The sequence below is a fragment of the Phoxinus phoxinus genome, assembly GCF_949152265.1.
Source record: "Phoxinus phoxinus genome assembly, chromosome: 25".
NCBI classification, from domain to species: domain Eukaryota; kingdom Metazoa; phylum Chordata; class Actinopteri; order Cypriniformes; family Leuciscidae; genus Phoxinus; species Phoxinus phoxinus.
Genome location: NC_136900.1, coordinates 10,223,787 through 10,250,723, shown reverse-complemented (window position 1 = coordinate 10,250,723; position 26,937 = coordinate 10,223,787). Strand labels below are relative to the sequence as shown.

The 26,937-nt window shown below is 37.4% G+C and overlaps 1 protein-coding gene across 1 annotated transcript in view; it reads left to right on the top strand.

Annotated features, from left to right (window-relative positions):
* Positions 1 to 3,458: 3,458 nt before the first annotated feature.
* The window catches only part of ap3b2 (adaptor related protein complex 3 subunit beta 2), a 29,195-nt gene continuing 5,716 nt past the window's right edge, over positions 3,459 to 26,937 (top strand). Inside the window, 20 exon segments of the mRNA XM_079604368.1 lie at positions 3,459 to 3,809; positions 12,292 to 12,367; positions 14,382 to 14,456; positions 14,657 to 14,752; positions 15,696 to 15,856; positions 16,196 to 16,262; positions 16,468 to 16,650; positions 17,418 to 17,597; positions 18,847 to 18,944; positions 19,248 to 19,302; positions 19,761 to 19,832; positions 19,939 to 20,001; positions 20,896 to 21,028; positions 21,363 to 21,472; positions 21,551 to 21,727; positions 23,231 to 23,417; positions 23,643 to 23,704; positions 23,706 to 23,756; positions 24,962 to 25,021; positions 25,067 to 25,092. Of these exon segments, the coding sequence (XP_079460494.1) occupies positions 3,550 to 3,809; positions 12,292 to 12,367; positions 14,382 to 14,456; positions 14,657 to 14,752; positions 15,696 to 15,856; positions 16,196 to 16,262; positions 16,468 to 16,650; positions 17,418 to 17,597; positions 18,847 to 18,944; positions 19,248 to 19,302; positions 19,761 to 19,832; positions 19,939 to 20,001; positions 20,896 to 21,028; positions 21,363 to 21,472; positions 21,551 to 21,727; positions 23,231 to 23,417; positions 23,643 to 23,704; positions 23,706 to 23,756; positions 24,962 to 25,021; positions 25,067 to 25,092 (2,192 nt within the window). The 5' untranslated portion in view covers positions 3,459 to 3,549.

The following is a 26,937-nucleotide window of genomic DNA, read 5'->3' as shown; positions in this document are numbered from 1 at the left end:
TTTTCTTTCAGCATCATTAATCCAGTCTTCTGTGTCACACGATCCTTCAGAAATCATTCTAATAAGAGGATTTGATGCTCAGGAAACATTTCTGAATATTATCAATGTTGAAACAGTTCCTATGTATGCTTCATATTTCATATATTTCAGGATTCGTTCGAGAAAGTTCAAAAGAACAGCATTTATTTGAAATAGAAAGCTTTTGTAACAAAATGACTGACCCCAAACTCTTGAATAGTGGGTGGTGAAAAGTAAAATGTTGGTGTACATACAGCACTGATTCCACCAGGGGGCGCTATAACACCGCAGTGTATGTCTGAGAAAGAAGATGCAGAACAGATTGGAGGATCAGTTTTTCATTTTTACTTTTTTACTTTCTGTTTTTAGTCGTATATCGTTAATTCAGCAGTGCGTGTTATTATAAATAAAAATCGTTTATCGGAATAATCATTTTCTTTACTTTAGAAACAACTTTCCTGTTCTGATGATGTCATCAAGGCCATAATAATATTAACCAATAATTGAATAGTATTTTATCATATTTTACACTCCCCACTTATTATTTCACAGTATCACCATAAAATGCACTGTGAACGTCTTGAATAAAGAACGCCGTTAACGCCATAAACGTGACAGAGGCTGACATATATTTTTCTCTCTGCATAATCATCACTTTCTGATTTCTGCTCTGCTCTGTGTGTGTGTGTGTGTGTGTGTGTGTGTGTGTGTGTGTGTGTGTGATGGCAGTTCGACTGGTTCCACGGTAAACACGAAGACGAGTGATCCTCATATGCTGTTGCCGTGGCAACACGCCCCTCTGATCTGCTACTGTACAGCTCTCCATCTCTGCTCCGTTAACAGCTGAATTAACAGAGAAGCAGAGACGCTGATCTATAGAGAATCACGCTCAAATATTCATGAGATTCCTGTGTGCGAGTTTAGAGAGATTTGGGGTTTCTCATGCAGGAGAATGTCTCTTTAGAGGTCAGTGGCTTTTAGCACTGCAGTGTGAATTCTGCGTCTGACTGTGAATACGGCTCTTCCCTTCTCCACGTTATTCAGGGCTCAGAAACACCACGTGAATCAAACTGTGTTGGACCGTATGACAGTGAATAGATTTGATCAAACTGTATCAGACATAAGGAAAGTGATTTGACCTGAATTGAACTGATTCAAATGAATCAAACTGTATCAGACAGAATGAAAGTGATTGAATCGGACTGATTCAAATGAATCAAACTATATCAGACAGAATGAAACCAATTCCTTTTAATCAAACTGAATTGGGCCGAATACAGCGGAATCTAACGGAATCAGATGAATTCTAATAAATCAAACTGTACTGAACAGAATAAAAGTAAATCAATCTAAATCAGAACGATTTACATTGAATTGAATTTCAATTTAATTCGCCTTTGGCTAAGCCACGCCCTAGAATGTAGATTGACCAATCACAGCGCAGCCAAGAACGATCTCCCACAGAGGTCCGACACTTTTTCACGGCGCTCCATTGACTTCAACGCAGGCGGCTCATATTTTTGGTCTCGGCAGGCTATTACGTCGTCGTTTTATTCAAAATATGGTTAAACGTTGTGCCAGGGGCATTTGTAACACAGATACGCGTTTCCCAGAGAGGTTGGAGGGGGGTGTCCATTTTTTCCCCTTCCCAAAACCGAAGTTAAATACTGACAAGTGTCGTCTTTGGATTAAACTGTGTGGACGTCCTCACAGTCAGCGAAACCCCTCAAGATCAACAAGCACACTTTTGTGCTCTAATACATTTAGCTTTTAACCTTACTGTGAAGTTATACTAGTTAGACAGTTTTATGCTGGTTTATGTTATGATTTCGGTTCTCTGCCCTAATTGTTGATACGCTAGCACACGCTGCTAATAAATACAACTTTATACTCGCGTAGTCCGTTTGCTTTGTAAATAATAACGATTATAGAAGTGAATAGAGACCTACCCAGCTTTGCATGAACAGTGTTTCTCCAGATATTGTTAGTCACAGCCTCCGTCTCGATTAGGATATGCGGTGGTTCATTGTTTGACTGTGACCGTTATGCTTTTGCCTCTATTTGGATGCCTTGTTGTTGCTTGCGTTTCACCGTTTGTCTTGAATAAAGCCTTCAAACGCACACTGCAGACACTTTTGCCTACTTCTATCGGACACTTTATTTGCTGCTTTATAAAAGTTTGATAAAATTTCAGCAGGAAGAGCCGTCACAGCATAAGCCATGTTGATACCAAACCAGAGCCCAGATGAAGTTGTCGGAGGTAGCAACAGTAACTAAGGGGGGCGGGGCTTAGCCAAAGGTGAATTAACTGTATCAAACAGAATTTCAGTGAATCAAACTAAATCATACCGATCAAGCTGTATCAGAAAGAATTAAACTAATCATTTTAAATCATTTTAATTGAACTGGACTGGAATTATTAATTTCAGTGAACTGAATCATACTGATTCAAATTAATCAAACTGTAATATACAGAAGGAAAGTGAATCAAATAAACAAATCAGTCTGATTTAGTTGAATTCAGGTTCAGTTTCATGAACTCCGTTAGATTAAGTTTTAAACCAATTTGATCTAGACAGACGCTATGTCTGGTATGCAATTCTAGCATACTGCTAACTAACTCCTGCGTAGTAAATAATACCATACTACATAGTGTACAAAAATAGTATGTGAAAAGGTACATATTATGCAACTGTAACCGATGCAACATCAAGCAAGTAGCATCCAGTTGTAATCTTTGCCGTAAAACCTGTTATTTAACATTTTAAAGCAAATTTTGTGTAAAAAAAAAGTTAACCTTTGGCAAATTGATCAAATAATGAGTCAAAAAACAAACATGTGAATGCTGATGGATGGTTAGCATAGGCTATAGTGTCACACTCAATGTCTCTATGTGTGAATGTCTGCGCTGTTGGTTTATTTAGCATTCAAAGCAAATCATAATACAGTGGTTGTGCGCTTCAACATCCCGAGGAGGGGGTTTTCCGGTGAAAAGCCTTTTCTCAGAGCAGCGTTTCTAGCTGAGTCATATCACAGGGAGAGGCAGTCGGCCGTTGCAGAAAATACGGTGGAAAAGAGGACGAGGGACAGAAAAATGTGCCAGAGAGCTGGGAAAGAGCGATGGTGTGAATGAAAGGAGAGAGAGAAAGAGAGAGAGAGGGGGGGGTTATGTGTTAGTGGGCGGGGCTTAGCTCTGCTCAACCATCAGAGCAGTGTGTGCAACATCAGTCGGCTCTGAGCAGGATGAGAACAGCTTTTACTGTCACCTCACGCGGAAGACGGAAAAGACGCAGAGCGCTTTCAAGCCTCCACATCTGCTTGATGGACACAGCTGAAGACCAGACCTGAGGACTCGGCACAACAGGCTGTTACGCGCTTGTACTGGGGAGTTTTTCAGTGTACTGTTGCTTTTGAGACGGAATCTACAGGTGTGTGTGAGAGTGCCTGACTCCTCAAGAATCATCTACAGGTGTGTTTACCTGCCTCGGAGGATCTAAACAGGTGCAAAAGTTTTCAGACTACACCTTGAGGATGAGCACCATGCAGAAGTTGCTCCAGCTGCCGGTGAACGCGGTGAACATGGTGAAGAACGCGCAGGGGATCGGTCAGGGCGAGGAGGAGGCGCTCAGTCCCGTGACGCCCGACGGCGGCACGCAGAACTGGTACAACGCCGTCCAGCCCGAAGAGCTCCGACACCTGAGATTCGGGGGGGGAGGGGGAGGGGGGGAGTGGTCTGAGGAACACCCTGTGCAGGAGGAGGGGCTTACCAGCGTTCAAACGCAACCCTTACGGTATGATGGCACACACATGAAGTGATCAACAGCTGTGTGAATGATGCCAGCAACGCTTCCTTTCAGACACTTTGTCTCTTGTGATTTTGGACACACGTGTTGATGTCAGTACAAGATGTACATTTGGTTTAAAATTTTAATTTAAACTTAAAACTTATAATTTGGTCTTGGAAGAATTTGATGACGCATTTATATACATATTTAAATTTTAGCTACAAAAGTAGTTATATTTAAATTTTAAAATTACATATCTAAGTAAAATATATGAAAAAAATATATTTTTATATTTAAATATATATATGTATTTCAATTTTTTTTTAAAGTCACTTATAATAAATAATAAACTATTAAGTATACAGTACATAAAAATGGTGTCGAATTTAATCAGAAATTTCTAGTAAATTTCTGAAATTATTTAAAAAGAAACAGCAAGTGACATGTTGAATTACACATAAAATATTGAAGTCGAAAGACAAAAATGGTATTTTCTTGTTAAACATACACTAACAATCTGTTTTATTTACAATTTAAAAAAAGTTAATTAGTGTAATAACAAATAATACATAGAAATAAAATTGGTTTATATATATATATATATATATATATATATATATATACATACATACATATACAGTATACATAGGCCTATATTTAATTATATAAGTAAATTTGTAAATTGTAAATATATCATATCATGTGGTCTTAGAAGGATTTAATGACAGATGCCTGAGTTCATATCTCTAAGATCCCTGGCTTTTGATTGCAGACATTTGAGCAGTTTTAAACATCTCTTCTGAAACTTGCTGTCTCTGAGAAACAGTTTGTGGTTTTCTTCCCTACGGGATCTTCTCTACACGTTTATTATACTTCTTGAGCAGAGGGTTTGTTATTTAGCTCTAGTTGGTGTAAGAGTCACTTGTGCACACGCTCGTACAGTAACACCGAGTCTGAGAGACTCGTCGAGATCCAGAAGTGTTGGCGGAGACTCTAAAGAGTATCAGAGATTGTGTCCAGATATGATGTGTGTGTTCTTCAGGAGAGATAGAAACCCAGTGGAGCGCTGAATTATGAATAACTTTAATAATATGGAGCTTAAAGTGTCTCATGCATGAAGAAGGAGATGAGATATATATTGCAAATCAGATTCTCTGCAGGGATCTTATATATTTCATTATGTATGGTCATTACGTTATGCTAAAAATGGTTTTACATTTACATTAGTTAAATGTTCCTCTCATACGAAAGGCAGATGTGAATGCCGGGACGATGCGTTTCTAGTGCTTTGTGCTGTTGAACATATTGAACATGTTCTTGTGTTGTTACTGTGCTTTAGGAGATGCTCGAGTTTCCTTCAAGTGTCTGCACACTAAACCAGATGTTTTTCAGATGTTATTCACATAGCTACTGTAACTTTAAACATCAACAGCAATTCATTTGAATTCATACATTTTTTAATTAACTATGGTAATTATCCTAAAATGTTAACTTTAAGCATCAAGTTGGCATATATATATATATATATATATATATATATATATATACGCCAACTTGATATATATATATAAATTCAAATTCAATTCAAGTTATTTGTAAAGAATTGTTTGCAATACATATAGTTAAAACGCAGTTTTACAGTGCTTCAATATCATAACATAAAAATGTACTTTTTGAAAATCAGTTTATTTAACTGATTAGAGTTACAAAAACATAAAGCATGTATAGAATATACTTTATTAGCTATGCAAGCTTTATGCATTTTGTAAAAACTAAAAAAGAAAAAAATATTGAAACATTTTACAAGTATAATTTTCATGTGCGTGTGTGTGTGTGTGTGTGTTAAATTAATTTGTTAAAAAAAGTTATTTCTTTTTAACAGGTTAGAGTGTGTTTTGGGCTGGCCAGTTTTCCATTGTTGTAAATATACCCAGCGTCAGATCTATCGACAGGACTAATTAATTTGCTAAAAGCTTGAGTATGTAAATCAAAGCATTGAGCTCAGGCACTGCAGGTCAGGAGGGAAAGTGATTATTACAGGTTTGCATTCCCTCTGCATGCACCAGTTCATACTGTTATTCGGAGACTTCCCGTAGCTCTCCTGTGATGATGTACGACACTGTTTATACACGGTTTATTATCCAAAATGAAATACAATGCATTCAGTTTCTGCTCAATGCTCTGGGATATGACATATGATAATCTGGTGTAATGTGGAGATGATGTATTTGATCGTAGCGTGTCTGCTGAATCACCAAGCCCATGTTCATCTACTTACGTCGCTCTGATCACGACCCAGCGTGTGTGTGTGTGTGTGTGTGTGTGAGGGAACCGAAGCTGACAGGGTGCCTCCACACACACACTGATGCGTGGAAGGAAATACCACCCACACACACACACACACACACACACACACACACACACACACACACACTGACACGATACACTCTTACATTTGACAGTGTGTATACGGCGGTGTGAATCTCTGCAGACCCCCTCCAGCTAATGAAAGCCGCCGAGGGAATCTTTATTCAAGGAACACAGCGATAGATAGTTGTGTTGGGTGGGAGACTCTGGCATAAAATCTATTCACTGGAGTTTATTGCTCTCTTTGTTGCTGTGGAAACCAGAGAGCGGGACCTGGGTGTGTTGCGAGATATCATAGTCGTTTAATTCCAGCGACGGTGGCGTGATAGACACCGGGGGAATGTTTTTAATTAGCCAATTGTGTTATCTCGGCCAGATCGTAATGTTTTCATGCCACAGCTTTAGAGGGAACACGCTCCCTCGCTCTGATTGGTTCTTTCGCGGTGACATGATTAGGCGTGTCATAGTGCTTAACATGTTTTCATTCATCAAGGTTCTGATCTATGATGACATCATCCAGTGTTGCATCATTAGATATTGATAATGTTTGGCAGTTCAGGAGTTACTTGTATTATAGTACATGAGCTTGTAACCAATTTGGAATCTGGATAAATGTTAATATTTTCAACGATTGGATTTGACTGTATTACAGTATATACACTACTGTTTATTTTGAGATAAGTTTTTATGCACAATGAGGCTGCATTTATTTGATCACAAATACAGTAAAAACAGTAACATTGTGAAATATTATTACAGTTTTAAATAACTATTGTAGTTATTTATACTATTGTATTTTAACTGTAATTTACTCCTGTGACCAAAGCTGAATTTTCAGCATCATTACTCCACTCTTTAGTGTCACATGATCCTTCAGAAATCATTCTAATATGATTTGATTTAAAAAAAAAAAAAAAAATTCAGGTAAATCTACCAGTAATTTTCAGTTAGAGATAATGAATAATCTAATGTAAAATAGCACTGGATATATGACAGCAAGAATATGAGGCTGCTGTCTCTTTAAGAGCTGCACGGATCCGATATACTAATACACATGCTTTTTATTTCTCAATTGTTTATGTTCACTTAAGATATAACAGACTAGGAAACTCGACGAGACCAGCATTTTTTATGTCTTTTTGTGTGAATATGTCCGTTCAAGCGCAAGAAGCTATGAAAGAAAGCTCAATTCAGCATTTGCACGCTGTCTGACTGTGCGTTCACACCGGATGCAAATAGCGCGTCAAATTCGCGCCTGCCGCGTCTAGTTTGACACTTGAACATTTTGAATGCATTCGTTTGGAGCGAAATCCGCTTCTTCTGGGAGAGGCAAGTGCTGCGGGAAATTTAAAAATAGGCTACTACTGTTATTGTGTCACGAAATGTAGTTTTAAGAGTTGTTCAGTCGAGAATGTAGTTGTTTAAAGCTCAGATCTGTGGTTTGTTTATAAAGATAGCGCCTATTTAAAAAATTTGATCTGACGTTTCAAGGTTGTGAGATCCAGGCGATCACCGGGCGCTCAGCGCTCATGTACCCCGCTGGAGCAGCCTCACCTCGGCTAGTCCTCCTGACGTTTGCCGCTGGTAAACGAGAAATGTTTAAATTTACAATAGCTTCGGCTCTATTATATGAAACAGTTAGCCTATATAAAAGTTAAAATACATTAATGACTCGTTATAACGTAGGTCAAATGACTTCTTTAATTAAAGTTATGTGAGTTTTTCTTCATCTCATTCAGAAATGTAGCATCAGAAATCATAGATGACTGCAAGTGTTCAGTGTCATGTCACATTCATAGTTAACATCTGAACAATGTAATTCCTTCTTTCACGCGGGCATTTAGTCATTACAAAATAATTTATTAAGGCCAAACATAAGTTATTGAGGCCAAACATTTAAAATGACATCGGGCATTCCCCCGTTTATCACGTCACTTCACCACGTGACAGCAGCAAGCAGGCTCCGATTGGTTAACGCGGCGCGAATTGACGCAGAAGTTCAGATTTTTCAACTCGGGCGGCAGACGCGAATTCGCTTCAAACGTGTGAATGCACAAAAAGCACTATCAAATCATTCGCGCGTAACGCGCCAGATGCTCAATTTGCGCCATTCGCGCGAACTTGACGCGCGAATGGGGTGTATTCGCATCTACCGCGCCGCACTCTACGCCTCATTCGCGCCGCAGGATTTTTTTCGCGCGTAACGCGTCTCTGCATTGACTCAACATTGAAATCACTCGCGCCTGACGCGCTATCCGGTGTGAACGCACCATGAGAAGCGGCTTTCTGGCCGCGCGGTTCGGATGTGTGCACACACAAACGTCTCGCATTGTTGAATCGAGTTCTCGTTCACGTCTTCTTGCTCTTGAATATTTAAATTGGCTTAAAAACACGTGCAAATTATAAACTCTCGTTATGCAGCACTGGCCTGATCATGCAAGTGACAGTTGCGTCAACGAGAGACGTTCACACTGGCCACGGGCCGGCAGTTCTCATTTTTAAATCTGACAGTATATATTGCTATGTTTATGAATATTACGATCATCAAGGTCATCATTATCACAGAACAAGCATCATTTATTAAAAACACATATCGTTCTCTTTGAATCTGAGCATAGTTGAGCCAAGACTGCGCTTATAACTGGATTTGATACTAGATGCGTTCATTCATTTGGTTTGTGAGTGAATGTGTCTATATGTGTGAACAGATGTCCGTCTGTTGATTTAAACCCAGCCAGTGTGATTAATGGTGAGAGAGAGAGAGAGAGAGAGAGAGAGAGAGAGAGAGAGAGAGAGAGAGAGCGAGAGCGAGAGCGAGAGACTCGTTCTTCTCAGGTCTGCCAGAACTGATCTCTGGACAGTGGACACCCACGTGTAAATGAGTTCAAAACAGAGTGAAAGACAAAAAAAAGTCAAGCCAACACGTCTCTACTTTGACTTTTTTTCTGAGATTGCTAACATTATGATGTGGTTGCTATAGTAACATGTATCTGACAGAGGGGTTATGGGTTTATACTTCCTGCACACAGGATGTCAGACGGACTCAGCTGTGTTGTTGGATTGACGAATCGACTGATCCGTGATCAGATGTGGGTCTTAATGTCACCGCTAAACTTTGGCCAATCAGAATGAGTTTGGCTCATCATGTGACTGATGTGTAGCTACTTAATTAAGTGACTTTTCGTGACCCCTCTTGACTCATTTGTGGTAGAAATAGAGGATCTCTTACATTTAGTTATTATGAGTGTTCAATGTTTATATTTTTGCTCACTTGAGCTAATATTAATAGGTTTCCCCAGACGTCTGGAAGATTATCTGCTGTATTAATTATAGTGGCACTGGGATCATTTGGAGACACAGACAGACATCAACTAATGAGAGTCAGTTTACAAATAATGAAATCCATCTTTAATCTTTAAAGACCCTTTGCAGAGGCATGTTTCCTTTTCTGTGTTGACGTATTTTGTGAAACAGGGACATTTTGGAGGTGTGATCCCTTTTTTGTAAATAGCTAGTAGCTTTTATTTTAAGCCACAAAATCACACTTGACTGCTTGTATTATGGGTAAAAACAAGGAAGACACTTTTAAAGTGAATAAATCTACACATTTTCATTTGTGAGTGGAAAATAAGCTATTAGAATTGGCACAAACAAAGTCACATCATCAAACCAGAATTTGCTAATTGCTAATGCTAGCAGGCAGTACTTGTAAAGGGAAAGGATATTCACATTCCCTGGTCTTTATGACTTATTCTAGCCGAAAAAGCACCGTTTTAACCTGAATTAAGCGAAAGAAGCTAATTTTATTATACTACACCCTGTCACATGTGATATGCTGACAAGGAAACTTTTATTTTGAAATATACACTGGAAAAGCATACATTTGTTTTTAGCTTTCCAAATCCTTTTTTATTGCAGGTAAAGTAATTCTTGCTTTTTTTTTACCTTTAAATGCAAGTTAACCTTTATTCAACTTCTTAAAATTCTTCTTTGAAACACCATTCATTATCATTGTTAATAAACTTGTGATAAACTTAAGGTGGGTTAATCTGCATTGCAAATACATTTTATAGTTTTTAGGCTTTACTTTTATAAAATGTTTTAAGGATTAAATGTAAATCTTAAAAAAAGAAATTTAAATGACTAAAACTTCCTATAGTATCCAGCTGCAGACCCGCAGCACCACCAGTTTCAGAACCCCAGTGCCAGAACCGGAAGTAAGGGGCGGAGCTTACGTTCTAAACCGAGTAACGCGTTTTGGAGCGTAATTTGCTTAGACACGAAACGGTATACTTTTATTACACACGAAACTATTTCGCTATTTTAGTAAAATGTTCTTATTAAAGTGGTACTACTTACAAGCAGGAGTATGTTGTTTGTGCACCACAAATTGACACTTACCAATCAGGTATTTCAAATAATTGTAAACTAGCATGAGAGAAAATGCCACAAACTATTGTAAAGTGACACACACCATTGTTAAAGTAATTATGAAAACTGTCACCAATCATTCAGAAGTGTGCTGGACCTTGACACTGGCTTTTCACAATGCAGAGTAGTGTACATCTGTAGATCCTATATTATAATGTGGATACAGCAAGTCAAATATTTGAACAAAACATTCGTGAATCTCCAGAAGGAATATATATTAAATTAATTTGTAGTTATTGTAGACTAATCCCCAATGTTTAGTCAACGGTAGCTTATAAAATGTATACACCTTTTTCCGTAAGCAGAGACAGAAAAGAGACTCAACAAATATGTAAGTTAAAGTAATGAATATTTAGAATAAAAAAGGAAAAATTACATAAAAGCAGATCATCATTCATTCAGCGCTGTGTTGTGGTTGCGCTGTGTCACGTGACAAGCAGTGACGCGTCACCATGGAAACCATAAAGTGACAGATTCGAAATAACGGTCGCCTTGAAAAACTCACGCTGGGGGGGTCAATTAGAATACTTTAAACTTACGTGTGGAAGGGTTAACATTCTTCAAATTAGTGAAAATTCAGTCATCGTTTACATGCTTGTCTCATTGTAAATAAGCCCCTCACTTCCGGTTCTGGCGCTGGGGTTCTGAAACTGGTGGTGCTGCGGGTCTGCAGCTGGATATATCTCAAATCTTCAGAGCAACAAAAGGAAATTACAATAATTGCTCTATACATCTGCAAGAGGGTAAGAACAAAACAGTATACCCATAATCCTTTACTACATTAACAACCAATCAAAACTGTTTGCACTTTTACGCTGGGCTGCTACAATACCACTTTATAATATTTAATTGCCATTTTGTATATATACATAAGCTTGGCAAACTGTTATGGATATTTTAGTCTTTCTCCTCTCAATCAATGTAAAACTGTACTTGCGTGAGTAGAAAATGGCTGCCTGTGGGTGGAACCAAGATGGCTGCCGAGTGAACTTACTTGCTTGAAAGGATCTTTCTCAGAGGAAAATTAGTGCTCAGAAGTTGCTCAATGGAGATCTCATTTATAATTGAGTATCAATTTTTATCAGATGTTTCTCCTGTATTTCTTAGGAAAATAAAAACAGTCATAAACGAGGCAGATGTTGACATACAGCAAGGGTATAGTGATATAAAATAAATATGGATGGTATAACTCAGATAATTCGGTTTTGAAATAAATGTAAAGGAAATTAACTTCATTCTGAGATCGTTGACTTTTGATGGCATACTTTGGTAACTTTTGGTATCACAGTTTAAGACTTTTTTTTGGTAGAGGACAAGTTTTTCCTCAGGAGAGCAACAGTCAAATAGGCTTACTGCCATTAATGTTGAGGAGAAACAACAGAGATCTGTTTGAGAAGGAATAGTTATTTCATTCATGACTACATATGGGTTATGTAAGTCAAATCATGCTGTTGATGGTATATTTGTGGGTGTTTGTCTATTCTGGTTCTCCTTTGATGTACGGTGTGATTTCATTTGCTCTGGTTCGTTCATCTGAACTCGTGAACGTCCGCAGGGCTCTTAAAGAGCAGAAATTAGTCTGAATGATTCTTGAGTTCCTCTTGTAATCGACACCATTCAGAGATTTTTGAATGATATAGAACCAGAACCGTTGATAAAACTTCTGTCTTTTTTTGTTTTCCATCTTCAGACATGATGACCTGAAGGAGATGCTGGACAGTAATAAAGACTCCCTGAAGCTGGAGGCCATGAAACGCATCGTAGCGGTGAGAAAAACACGCACACTTCAAAACTTTATTTCACTACTGGGTTTTTTTTGTCTTGTTTTCCAATACAAATACCAATATACATTTATTTGAGATCTCAAATCTTATTTTCTAAAAAGATAATCAAAATGAAGTGAATTTTTGCTTAAAACAAGAAAAAAATATCTGTCAGTGGGGTGAGAAAAATAAACTTGTTTTCCCTTTTATTTCTCCCACCCCTATTGGGAGATCTTTTTTTCTAGTTTTAAAATCACTAAATTTTATGGAAGCTTGTTTCCGGCACTGAATATATATTTTTTCTTCTGAATAAAATAAGACTTCTTATCTCACAATTCTGAATTTTGTGACATTTTCTCTCAGAATTGAGTGATATAAAATCCGAATTGCGAGATATAATTGTGAGAAGAAGAAAGTCAGCCCCCCCTCATCATTGGACTTCATAAATCGCTAACTTTATATCATGTAATTCTGAGAAAATAAGTTGCAATTATCTTTTAAAACGTTTCATTCAGTGGCGGAAACTATAGCCTCCATATAAAACAGAGCGCCGTGTGCTGGGTAATGTGTCCCACGATGCAATTCTATCAATTTCATTGTCTCATGCGCCAATGTTGTTTGATGCACAGCTGGACTGTGAAATTTGGCATAATTGGCGATAAAGTCCCAGCATCCCTTCTGAGACATCAGGTTTAGTTTTTTTTAGCTGTAATGTTAAACAGAACAGAACCAGAAAACCGTCATATACATGGAAAACTAAATCAGATTTAAAAAAACCTGATTGTTTAGCGTTTCAGGAAGAGATATTTGGATTCATGTCGGTAATTATGACTGTGTAAATAGGCAGAAGGCTGTAATGGTGGGCAGTAAATGCCGCTGTCGCTGTGTGTTTGGTGAAGGCGGTCTGCTTTGTAACTGTTGCGTCAGGTCTGGTTCTGTAGCGAGACGAGGGATTTCAGCAGCGCTTTGGAAATGGGACAGAAATGCGTAATGCGTTTAATATTCATGAGCGGTTTTAGTGTCTCTCTATTGTGTAGGATTAGATCAGGACTGAAATATTTATCAGTCAGAGCTTCGGAAGCCACGAACAGCCACCTGATACTGTTTCCATTCAGAGAGCACAGGTGGCAGCCGGTAGATGATTCCTTCAGGATCGCTCCCAACGCAAATGATTCAAGTCAAATTTGACACTATTTAATGTTTGCTTTTTACTGTGAATGATCCATCAGTAAATATTATAAAAAAACGTGTTCTTGTCTAGTTGCAAACAAATGCAACCAGTATCAGCATAGAAACAAAATTGCCCTTTTTCTCAAAAATAGTGCTGGGAAGTCTGATTCATTTTAGTTCATTGGTGTTTTATTATACTTTCTGTATTGTAGTGTAATGCTATCCTTATTGTTTCTGATCTGATCTGGTTGCATAAATAAATTAGATTAGGTGAAAGTAATATGTTTATAAAATATAAATGTATTTTTATATTATTTATATTAGAAATATATATGATTTTCTTTTTTATAAGGAGACTTTTTTGCACACCGTTCAAAAGTTTGGGTTTAGTAAGCCTTTTTTTTAGAGGAATTCATATCTATCTATCTATCTATCTATCTATCTATCTATCTATCTATCTATCTATCTATCTATCTATCTATCTATCTATCTATCTATCTATCTATATTTCTTTCTTTCTTTAAAAAACAAAACAAATTAAAGTAAGTTTAAATTGTGACTTAAAGGGATATTTCACCCAATTTTTTTAATTCTTTCATCATTAAATTTTGTTATCTAGACAGAATAAAAAAAAAATGTAGGTGAACTGTTCCTTTAAGTGTCCAAAGGTTTTCTCTTTCCTGCAGTTAATTGATAAATTAAATGGACAGTTAAGACATTTATAATGAATTGATGGTGAACTGTCCCTTTAAGTGTGCAAAGTTGTTGTTTTTTTAGGTCACAGTATAAGTGAATCAAACCATTTCCACATCTAAATATTGCCCTGTTTGTGTGTGCTGTCCCGCAGATGATCGCCCGGGGGAAGAACGCGTCCGATCTCTTCCCCGCAGTGGTGAAGAACGTGGCCTGTAAAAACATCGAGGTGAGTGAGACAGGAAGCGGCTCAGAGCGTACAGGATGTCAGCTTTTCTGGGTGTTATTAAACTTTAATCTTGCATTAATATGCCTTGGCAACGTGGTTCTGCTCATGAGTCACTCTGAGCTCAAGTGCTGAGTCACAGAAACACATGAAACGCCACATCAGAGCTCTATTCACCAGTATACGTGTGTTCTCTCTCTCAGGTGAAGAAGCTGGTGTATGTGTATCTCGTGCGCTACGCTGAAGAACAGCAGGATCTCGCTCTGTTGTCCATTTCCACCTTCCAGAGAGGACTGAAGGTCCTAAAACACACACATAAACATTATTCAGGGTTTAAAACGTACTGACAAAACCCCATGATCTTCTCTGATCTCTGTATCAAGTACATAATAAAAGTCTGCACTCCAGTTTGCATATTTGCTATTAAAAGTGCATACTGTTCTTTTGAGTAGACCTATTTATTAAAACTATTAGTTAATGCTGTTGTTTATCACCGTGTTTTCAATTCAGTTATGTAAAAATCTGAAATAAGTACATTTTAAATTCTATGATATAATATATAAATGTAAATATTTTATATTTGATATTAAAACCTTTATATTTATGTTTGTTTATCAGTAGTTTATTGCAAAATAAACCCCTAGATCAAGTTTGTACCAGTGTTATTTTAGTATTATTTATTTACTGTTATAGTTTTTACTAATATTTTGAATTAGCTTTGTATATATTTTCAGTTTTCATTTTAATTTTAGTTACATTTTTAGTAATTTGTTTAATCTTTCAATAAATTTAATTAGTTTTTACTTCAGTTTTAGTTTTTATTTACGACCAGTTAATTAAGTGCTTCAACTTCAACTGCCAAGGCAACATTTCTTACTTTCTAGGTTTTGCATGTAATATTTATTTTAATAATATTTAAATAATATTATTTTATTTTGTTTCAGATTTATTTCAATTAACAACCATGCTACATATATAGTAGTATTACATCATAAAGTTGTTTTGATACGACAGACCCTACATATATATATATATATATGCAAATGCAAATAGTGATGCAGCTAAATGCTTATTAAATATGCAACATATTGCGAAAGTGTGTCATATGGTAACAAAAATGCCCTCTGGTGTTCAGATAAAGGAAATACCTGTCACACCTTTTAATTCTGGTGTGTGAAGTCACATTATTGAAGCATTAGTTGTCAATAAATACAATTATTTTCATTGTACCCCCTGATTCAGGACCCCAACCAGCTGATCCGTGCGAGCGCTTTGCGTGTGCTGTCCAGCATCAGAGTGACCATCATCGTGCCCATCATGATGTTAGCCATCAAAGAGGCGGCGTCTGACATGTCTCCATACGTCCGCAAGACCGCAGCTCATGCCATACCCAAACTACACAGGTACAAGAAAACAAGCGTCTTGTCTTAACAACACAAATTCACCTGCAAATCAGCGTTAGAAATATCGAATAATAATAACTATTTGAATATAATGTATATAAAATGTAATTTATTATAAAATAAAAGGTAATTTATTTTAAATAATTTTCTTTAGAAAGCTGGAATGATATAAGAAAACTTTGACCACACAAATGCAATTGACCAATCACAATCAAGAGCTGCATCTATTGCATTTTCTGGTGTTGTAGCTAAATATGTTAGCTTAAAAACACTTAACTTTAAATGTTCAGTATTCAATAAAAGTAAATTTTTCTCTCTTTTTTCTTTTTCTTCATTCAGTCTAGACCCGGAACAGAAGGATCAGCTTATTGAAGTCATCGAGAAGCTGCTGGCTGATAAAACCACAGTGAGTGACAGAATCATTTCAGGACAGCCCTGACATATAATCATCACTTCTAATGCTGTGTGTGTGTGTGTGTGTGTGTGTGTGTGTGTGTGTGTGTGTGTGTGTGTGTGTGTGTGTGTGTGTGTGTGTGTGTGTGTGTGTGTGTGTGTGTGTGTGTGTGTGTGTGTGTGTGTGTGTGTGTGTGTGTGTGTGTGTGTGTGTGTAGCTGGTAGCGGGCAGTGTGGTGATGGCGTTTGAGGAAGTGTGTCCGGACCGCATCGATCTGATCCACAAGAACTACCGTAAGCTGTGTAACCTGTTGATTGACGTGGAGGAGTGGGGTCAGGTGGTCATCATCAACATGCTCACGCGCTACGCCAGGACGCAGTTCCTCAACCCCAACGTCAACGTGAGTGTGTGTGTGTGTATCCGAGGAGGACTTATACACTTCTTTCCCTGGACAATGTCTCTTTTCTTCTTCAAACCACACATACTGTAATAAAAACATGACACAGTAGCTTATACAAAGGAAGAAACCAATACAATACAGTACACACACATATGCACAAGAGAGAAAAAGGACAGCAAGATATATAGATATATTAATGTAATGTAATATCATTTTGTGGTATATTTTGTATTTTATATCTGGTAATGTTATGGAGAGAAAAAAAGGATATAGAATTAAAGGAACACGTCGACTTTTTGGGACTTTGGCTTATTCACCGCTGCGCCTTTTGAGAATAGTTCCCAGTATGTATACGGCTTGAAGATGGCTGTGTCTCATGTGACCTTGTTATTTGTACACACTGTGACTATACAAATCACAACATGTAAATAGGAAAATGTTGGCGCTATTTTGTCACTTATTGGGAACAGTATGCTAGCTGGAGCCGTTTACCTCCAGTCTTTGTGCTAAGCTAGGCTAGCGGTGGGTGCGCCAGACAGAGTTACGGCGATGAAAAGGGTATGTATGGACTTATCTAACTCTGGGAGATACAGTGAATAAGCCAAAGTCCCAAAAAGTCGGCGTGTTCCTTTAATGCACTGTGATAGATAGATATCAAGACAATTTAAGATAATAATAATCCACTTCATACCTTATAATTACATATCAACACGTGTGTATATACGCAGGAGTCTCTGTTACATATCAACACGTGTGTATATACGCAGGAGTCTCTGTTAGAGGAGAGTGGCGAGAGGGCGTTCTACGCCTCTGATGATGATGAGGAAGATGAAGATAAGAAAGCCGAGGAGGCCGCTCTGCCGAAGAGGAAGCCGTACGTGATGGACCCCGATCACAGACTCTTACTGAGGAACACCAAACCTCTGCTGCAGAGCCGCAACGCTGCCGTGAGTCACACACACTCTCACTCTGCAATTAGTGTTTAGAAACACAAGTATTTATTTCGTGATTTGTCTAACATTTAAATAGTTATTTAGGCAACATTTTCAATTTAACCCTCTGGTGCTGCTCGCTTGGCAGTCAAAAATGACAGAATTTTTATTTAAATGAAATGTACTTTGTTTTAGTTCGATACATTTTTTATTTATTTAATGTTTTGTATTTTTATGGGGATTTTACGGAACTAAATTATATTTATGGAATAGCTATGATCCATTTATTACCTGTTAATCACTTTTTGAGCATAGACCTGCTGAAGGGAAAAAAGTTTAACAAAAATAAAAAAAAGTTCTTGAAGTTTAAGCTTATTATTTTAGCATTTACTCTAAAACTGTAAGAAAATCAAAGCCATAAATCTAAACAAGTTGTGCTTCAAATTTGAGGTTGATAATCTTATAAACTGAGCTTTCAGTGAGATTTAGTTCGGGCGCAGTACCAAATGCTTCCACTAGATGAAATTCGTCTCCCATTCATTTCCAATGCCGTCAAAACTTCAAAAAGTTTCAATTACAATTCTGTGCTCTGTTTTCCACCTCAATTTAAATGTAATTAAAATTCAGGACTTTAATTGGCATTTATGAGGCATTGTCAATTCAGTTCTGACTGGTACACAACCTTGTTTATAACAGTTATTGTCTTTATTTTAGAATCCACTTGCATACATAATAAAAAATGAATGTGTATCAAAATCTGAAACTTAAAGTCTTTTTCTTTTTTTACATCCCCCCACATATTTCACTTAGTTGCTTTGGATAAAATTGTAATGTTTTAATTAGTGTTGGAGTCGTGCAAATGTATTTTAGTTCAGTGGCAATTCTCAACTACTATTATTATTATCCTGTTAGGGTTTTTTTATTAATAAGTTTCTAAATTATTAAGATGTTTTTTTAAACACTAGTTCACATAGCATCAGTTTTTAACCTTTCTTACAGTCTCCTTAATTTGACAAAGTGAAGATGAAGCTGATTTACCAGCGTTGCGGCACTGAGACCTTTTCACACTCACACATGACCTCTAAACGGAAAAATGATGTTCATCCAGCCGTTACCATAATAAATCTCTCCTCTCTCTCTCTCTCTCTCTCTCTCTCTCTCTCTCTCTCTCTCTCTCTCTCTCTCTCTCTCTCTCTCTCTCTCTCTCTCTCTCTCTCTCTCTCTCTCTCTCTCTCTCTCTCTCTCTCTCTCTCTCTCTTTCTAGGTGGTGATGGCAGTAGCTCAGCTGTACTTCCATCTGGCTCCTAAAGCAGAGGTGGGCGTCATTGCCAAGGCTTTGGTCAGGTTAATGCGCAGCCACAGGTGAGTAATCAATCACCTACTAATGAAGCATAAACACACTCACACCATCTCTGAGACCAACAGGCCCACGCTTCCCGGTCATCGGCTGATGACATCATTAGTGCAGGTGGATTGGCACTGGATGATGACACTGCAGAATTTGGCATTGGCTGCAGATAGAGAGACACTCAGATGCATCACTGCAATTAGCCTCTTTTTAGAAATAGAACTGTCCCTCTCACATACACATGAAGGTTTTTTGAATTATAAACCTCTTCATGTTGTTTAGTCTCTGATGTTGCCGTGTGATTTGTGTCTCTGTAGTGAAGTGCAGTACGTCGTGCTTCAAAACGTCGCTACAATGTCCATCAAGAGACGGGTGAGTGATTCACACGACACTGTAAAGGACACGCATCACGTTGAGTCTCTGAAGGGCATTTTTACCATTTATTTACATAATATGATGAATATGTATTTTCTGAAAGTCATGACACGCCTTTGACATTGTGTCGTACGACTGGTCAGCAACTAGGGTCAAAGTTTGTGGATCATCTTACAACAATTGATCTGAAGCTGGATGATTTCCTCCATATTGTTCAATACATTGATGAACGTTGGTGCAAATCATATGAAAAGGCTTTAATATAGTTGAAATATTTAAACTGAAGACCCTCATATGGTGCTTTTTATACATTCAATGGTTTGTCCTTGAAAGATTTCAGATTAAAAATAACAAAACGTTTCTGTAAAGGCATAATCAAATCTAAAAAATGTAAGGTATGCAAGCATTTAGATGGATGCTGTGGTGTTTGAATATGCTGTGTGTTTTTCTTTTAGGGAATGTTTGAGCCGTACCTGAAGAGTTTTTATATCCGCTCCACAGACCCCACGCAGATTAAGATTCTCAAGGTGAACGGACACGCGCAAGCTTTAATGAGAAACTCTATGCGGAGATATACATATTTTGAGTGTTTTAAAGCTGGACTGATGATTTTATCTTCTCTTATTAACACAGCTGGAGGTTTTGACTAATTTGGCTAATGAGACGAACATCTCCACTATCCTGAGAGAATTTCAGGTATCTTTTTACTTGTTTTGTTCTTATGGTTTAATAAATAATATAATGTAAGTCTACAAAAGTTTGTGATCGTAAGATTTCTTTCTAAATGTTTAAATGTCTTATGCTCACGCTCTGCATTTATTAGATCAAACATGCAGTAAGACATTGCAAAATATTATTACAATTTAAAATAACTCTTTTCTATTTGAATATATTTTAAAATGTAATTTATTCCTGTGATTTAAAGCTGAATTTTTAGCATCATTACTGCAGTCTTCAGTGTCACATGATCCTTCAGAAATCATTCAAATATGAGGATTTGCTGCTCATATTATTATCAGTGTTGAAAAGTTGTGCTGCCTCATATTTTTTGTGGAAACCGTGATACAAAGAACAGCATTTATTTGAAATGGAAATCTTTTATAACATTATAAATGTCTTTACTGTCACTTTTGACCAATTTAATGCATCCTTGCTGAAATAAAAAAATCTTACTGACCCCAACAACAGTAGTGTATACTTTTTGAAACTAATATTACATTTACTATATGAAATTCCTTAAAACTAAAATATGAATATTAAACAATGTTTGCAGTTTACGATTCTTTTTAGAGACTACAGAACATGAAATATTTGCACTTTTAAAAATTATTTTGATTACTTAAGTGACCTAAACTAAAACTGCGAACCAAAAGGTGGATGAAGAAAAGAAAAAGAAATGGTGACCCATAACATCTAAAATAAATTTCCTTATACACAGATCAATTTTAACCTAAAATCTTCATGTTGAATAAAAAAAGTTAATGTCCATGTTAGTTTGTCAATCACCCATATTCCGATTGTAGATAACAGTATATTTCTCTACTTGTGTTTATTCCAGTAAATGAATGTATTCCTCTTTTTGTATTGTAGACGTATATTAAGAGCATGGATAAGGATTTCGTGGCGGCCAGCATTCAGGCCATTGGTCGCTGTGCTACAAACATTGGCGAGGTCAGAGACACCTGTCTGAACGGTCTCGTACAGCTGCTGTCCAACAGAGACGGTGAGAGTGTGTGTTCACACACCACGCTAACAGCTAGAGTGCAACCGAACTGTGTTTAATGCCCAGGCTATCATTAATTATCCATAAAGTGAGCGCCGTTCAAGCTGACATCAAAAGTTATTAGCTCTTATGTCAGAAGAGGTTCTTATCATGCAAAAGAAGAAAAATATGAGCCTCTGACATTCAATAAATACGCTCAATACGCTTGAAATTGGTCCATCACACGCTGTAAAAAACAGAGAGACGCAATGCAGTGGCCAAAGATGTCCGTCTGATAATGTTGAGTAATATTTAGTGTGTGTTTTGTATAACATTGGTGTTTGTGTGTTTTCAGAGCTGGTTGTGGCTGAATCAGTGGTGGTGATCAAAAAGCTTCTACAGATGCAGCCTGAACAGCACAGCGACATCATCAAACACATGGCCAAACTCATCGACAACATCCAGGTAGCGTTCTGATCCGAACTGCCCCGCTTTCACATTTCAGATTGTCTCCGTGGTCCTGATAACGTGCGTGTGGTTCAGGTGCCGATGGCCCGGGCGAGCATCCTGTGGCTGATCGGCGAGTACTGCGAGCACGTCCCCAAAATCTCCCCCGACGTCCTGAGAAAGATGGCCAAATCCTTCACCAACGAGGAGGACATCGTCAAGCTGCAGATCATCAATTTGGCTGCCAAACTGTATCTTACTAACTCAAAACAGGTGAGCGAAGAAACACTGTATTACATTTTTTTATTTTATTTTCATGATTATTTAATTTAAATTTGTAAATTTAGTATATGTATACATTTGTTTTTATTACTTTTTAATATATTTATAATATTTAGATTAAGATGTCCATTCAATCATTTTAGTTTTCAAGGCAATCTAGTTTTTTTAAATCCAATATTTAGATTTTATTTATTGTAGCTTTATTTCAACTTAAAAATAATGTTTTTTAATTTTATTTTTTAGTTTAATAACCCTGATTATATGCATGCTTGCTTGCATACTGTTTACTGCTGTTTTTAACATGCTAAGATAAATAATGCAACGCACATTAGCAGTAAGCAAGCTAACTTGCATTATGCAACATAATGAAAGTAAACAAGAAAATAAATTGGCAGTAACATTAATCGAACGCATTAACATTTGAAGTTTACACATTAAAAATACATGAAAAGTCAGTTTAAGACATCGAGATAACCGATGTTTGGCAGTGTTTTCCAAAATGATGTTTGAAGATAGTTTGAGCTTTATGGAAACCCCTGAAACGATCTGGAATTATGTGGTGGTGCACAACATGGGGACATGACTAAAATGTGTATTTTATCTAAAATATTATGGATTTTTTTTATTCTCTAAAAAAATAATATATATATATGTTATTCTCTAAAGCATAGATAGGATATGGAGTCTCACAACAATGCACAAACCAAATCCTGAAGGATTTTTATACTTTGTATCTCATCGTAAAGTGTGTTAGAAAGCAAAATAAATGCTTTTTTTTTTCAGTGTTCCAGGTAGTTTTTTAAATTAATGTTATAAATTATACATTTTTAAATGTACAGTTAATGTGCAGGACACTTGCTTAAAGGTAAACTATGTCACTTTTTTGGTAACACTTTATTTTAAAGTGTTACTTTACATATGTTACATGTACTTACCATAGTAATAACTCTAAATTATGCATAATTACATGCAACTAACTATAAACCAAATCCTAACCTAATTCTATAGTAAGTACATGTACCGGTAGTTAATTATTATTACTCAGTACAGTACTTTACACTGTAACAATGACACCTTAAAATAAAGTGTAACCCTTTTTTTTGTTCAATGCATCATCAATCCTTCATACAATATGTTGTTGTTTTTTACTCTGATTCTCTATGGTAAGTGTTTATATTTTAGATGGTTTCCACTGGAAATTGGCTTTGGCAATTGTCTGAAATAAAATAATAATTAATTTCAATTTAATTTATTTCAAGTAACGGAAATGTGTATTTATGGCTTCAGTGCACTATAATAACCCTGCATCAGAGCATCAGTCTGGATGAAAGCTGGAGAGACACAACAGGAGTCATTGTTTAATCAAGCGAGACAATTTCTGTCTGCGTGTCATATCATTTAGACACACACATGTAACATTGCCTGTCAGGCATGAAACTCTCGAGACAAAATACATTTTCCTTTGCTTTTTTCCTTTTCTTCTCCGTCTTTCAGACTAAACTGTTGACGCAGTATGTACTGAACCTGGCGAAATATGATCAAAACTATGACATCAGAGATCGTGCCCGCTTCATCCGCCAACTAATTGTTCCCACCGATAAGAGCGGCGCTCTCAGCAAATACGCCAAGAAGCTTTTCCTTGCGCTCAAGCCCGCCCCCGTCCTGGAGTCTCCATTTAAAGGTACCTGCCTAACCCATATATCATTGTTCAGTATCAAGTTATTCTCCTAAAATGACTACATAAAGAGTTGAAAGAGGTAGATATTTGAGTTTATATTAATATCTGAAGGTAATCTCAGCACAGTTTAAGACATTTTGAGATCTCTTTTGAATCTCTTTGGACCCTTAGATGAAAAAATCTGAGAAGACAAGATCTCATTTGTGAATTTTCTTCGTGTCTTTGCAGACAGAGATCACTTCCAGCTGGGATCACTGTCTCATCTACTGAACGCCAAAGCCGGCGGATACCCAGGAGCTGCCCGACTGGCCCGAATCGGCGCCTGACCCGTCCGTGCGCAACGTGAGGTGAAGGATTCTGTGTGTGCAGGGAGAACAGTTCTGACAGAGGCAGGGCCAGAGGGCGCAGGGGTGCTTCTCCTACAGACCACCAGAGGGAGCTCCAACATGCAAGACCTCCCAAAGAAACACCCCAAAGCGCTAACAAAAAAAAAACATGCTACTCTCAATCACTTTTATATCGCTCACTCTCCTCGCTCATTAGCATAACTCCACCCTCATAACGCATTAATCACACACTCTGCATTCCAATTGGGTTGGAGCTACTCATCCCTGCAGTCCTATTGGTTGATGTGTCAAAAATCATTATCGAAAAAGTCGGGTTCCGGAATAAAAAATCCCCTTCATTTTAGCCATTATGGAATTGATTTTTAATCATAACTGTCAACCATGAGGTTATTAATCAATGGTATATTCTTTTGTTGAAACATTAACCATTTTTTTAAATAATCATGTTCAAAAGCGGAATTCCTGATGAGAAACTACATTACCCATGATTCTGTGGAGAAACCTCTGCCAATCAGAGAATCGCAACAAACACAGTCTTGTACCTTTGTCTTTTTGTCCAATTTTCAAATACTTTTTTTGCTTAAATTCAAAGTTTGTAATGTTGTGATTTACCTCGTAGCTGGTTGGTTTAGTTCATGGCTTATAACTCTTCTTAATTAAGACTTTTTAAAAAATCTCGATGAGAAAAATGAATGGGACAAAAACTTCCGGAACCAGGCCACGGGAAAAGTTGTTTTTCAACTGTTGCACTCTATTAACAGCGTTTAATTCTTGATAGAGTTTAACTTGAACATTCCTTCGAGCAGAAACGATTAAAAACATAATTCTAGAATTCTTTGTCCGAATGCTTTAAAAAAAAAACTAGAATTGTGGTTCTAGAATTTTCCTTTCAATCACTGAGAGTTCTAGAACAGACACACCCACATGCCACTCCTTCCTGATTAATATTCCATGATCAAATCTGCATATGCATGAGGTCTGCACCACACACCGATCAGTCAGGGTCTTGATTCCAGCTTCAGGTTTTTGTCAGCATAATCATCTTTGTTATTTCACAAAGCACTCATCACTCACAGCAGATTTCTCATCTACTAGAAGATAGGTGTGTTGTTATTGGTTATATCCCCTCCAATGTTCATCCACATCCTCTTTTTGACAGTCTGTCTGTCTCTTTATGTTCCCGCCCACCATTTTATGCAGCAGGAGGAGGTCATAGACAGCAGTGAGGGCCGAATCGGCCTCCTGGGAGACTGGAGAGAGGTGCACACAAGAGTGCAGTGGCTTCTCTCTCTGTCCTCTTTGTAGTCGGGGCCACCCAGCTCGACCTTACTGTACTAAAGTGTGTGTGTTTTGCATCTCAGTCTGAAATCTGCTGACCTCATTTCCTGCCTTGCAAACCATCACATCACAAAACCTTCATATTAATGTTGCACTTCCATTACTGTGACACCAAATGCTCAGCAAAGCATTAAAACTTCATCCTAATACAGATTTGTTATTGACATATTGAGTATATGATTAGAGACCTTCTGAAAACTCAAAGGGGTGAATTCACTAAACAGCCATTTTGCGAGCCATATTTCAACACAAATGTCTTATTTGCACAGTGACTTTCTGCATTTTAAAGAGCCGTCTCAGGTGCCTGAATAACAGAGATGTAACGATATTGTACCGTCACAATCTCATGGCAATTCGTAACTATTTTACATTTTGGCTATTCATTTATATGAATTCATACACTCTCGTTCGCATGTTTTTGTAAGATGTGGTTACGGGAGGACCTTCACACTTACTTTTTACGGTTCATACGATTCACATGGTACAATTCATATGAAATCGCCACTTTGTAAAATAGTTAAGTTTTCCTGTGAGATTGGGTTGACCGTCCAGGTAGAGTACTGTATTTAAATTAGTGGTAATAAATCTGCTGCATTTACCACCTATAGCACTTAGAAACTATTCAAAAGATTGTGAATTGTGCAAATTGCTTTCATCACTAAATTTGTGGGCGTGTTTACGTTGTTAACTAATTTGCATTGTAAATTGAATGCTAATACAGTGCAGATGGATGTAAATTAAAGCTATTTATTCTTAGTGAATTCCCCCCTAAATGCCTATTCTTACCAAGAACGATAACTATAACGATAACTATATTAGTGTCCACACCAATGGACGATAATGTCCTGTTTAATATAAGCGCGCACTGCTTACGTCGTTTGCAGCTTTCGCGCTCTTTAGACTCGGGTAGATTCTGATTGGCTGTCAATGTTATCATCGTTCATCATCTGGAAAAAAACAGTCCTGAAAGTGACTCCAATGATATCGTGATGTGTTTTTATTTTTATGCCTATGGAACTTTATAGTTATAGTTATGGTCCTTGGTGTGAACGGGCCTTAACACTTTCAGTTGCTTTGACTGAAGCTGTTTGCGAAATATGGATGTGAAACGCATCCAAATATACGTGCTAATCTGTTGACAAGTGCAACCTGAATCCTTGTGTGTACTTTTTAAATCTTTTTCTTTCTTTTCTGTTCTGTTCTGTTCTTTTCTTTCCTCTTCTACTGGCCATCTCACAGCATCATTCTTGCGTTTCTTTTATTCTTTCCTGTTTGCCAGGTTATTAGGCTGCTCGAAAGAGTCACCACTTTAACCAGCGTGAGTCTGTCAGTCACCCTTAGCGTCAGACCCAAAGAGCTTTTGCCACCAGCCTAGCGTAGCGTCTGTACTGTGTTAGATCAGCCTTTCCCTTTCCTCAGCCCTTGCTCTACGATTAAAGACCAGAATCCTCAAAAAAACACCTCAGAAATGGCCTGCAGCACTGATGCTAGTCGCTAATCGCTAATGTATGCACTAAATATCCGTTAAAGCATGCTAATTCTAGATTAAAAGTCTAATTAGTCTTGGGTAAATCAGTGCTGGAGGTCTTTGGGGGTCTTTTTTAAGGATGTGATTTCTTTAATTATACGTGTTCTAGTACACAACAAGAATGAAAGTGGCCATGAATGCACAACCTTCCCTGCTGTAGACACCAAATGCTGAGCGGAGAGAGATGCAGGTCTAAAGAAGCTTAATTATATTATGTATGAGTGTAGACGAAGACATTTGATGCTTGTAAAGAGGCATTCATGGCCGTTATATGAACCTCTCTCTCTCTCTCTCTCTCTCTCTCTCTCTC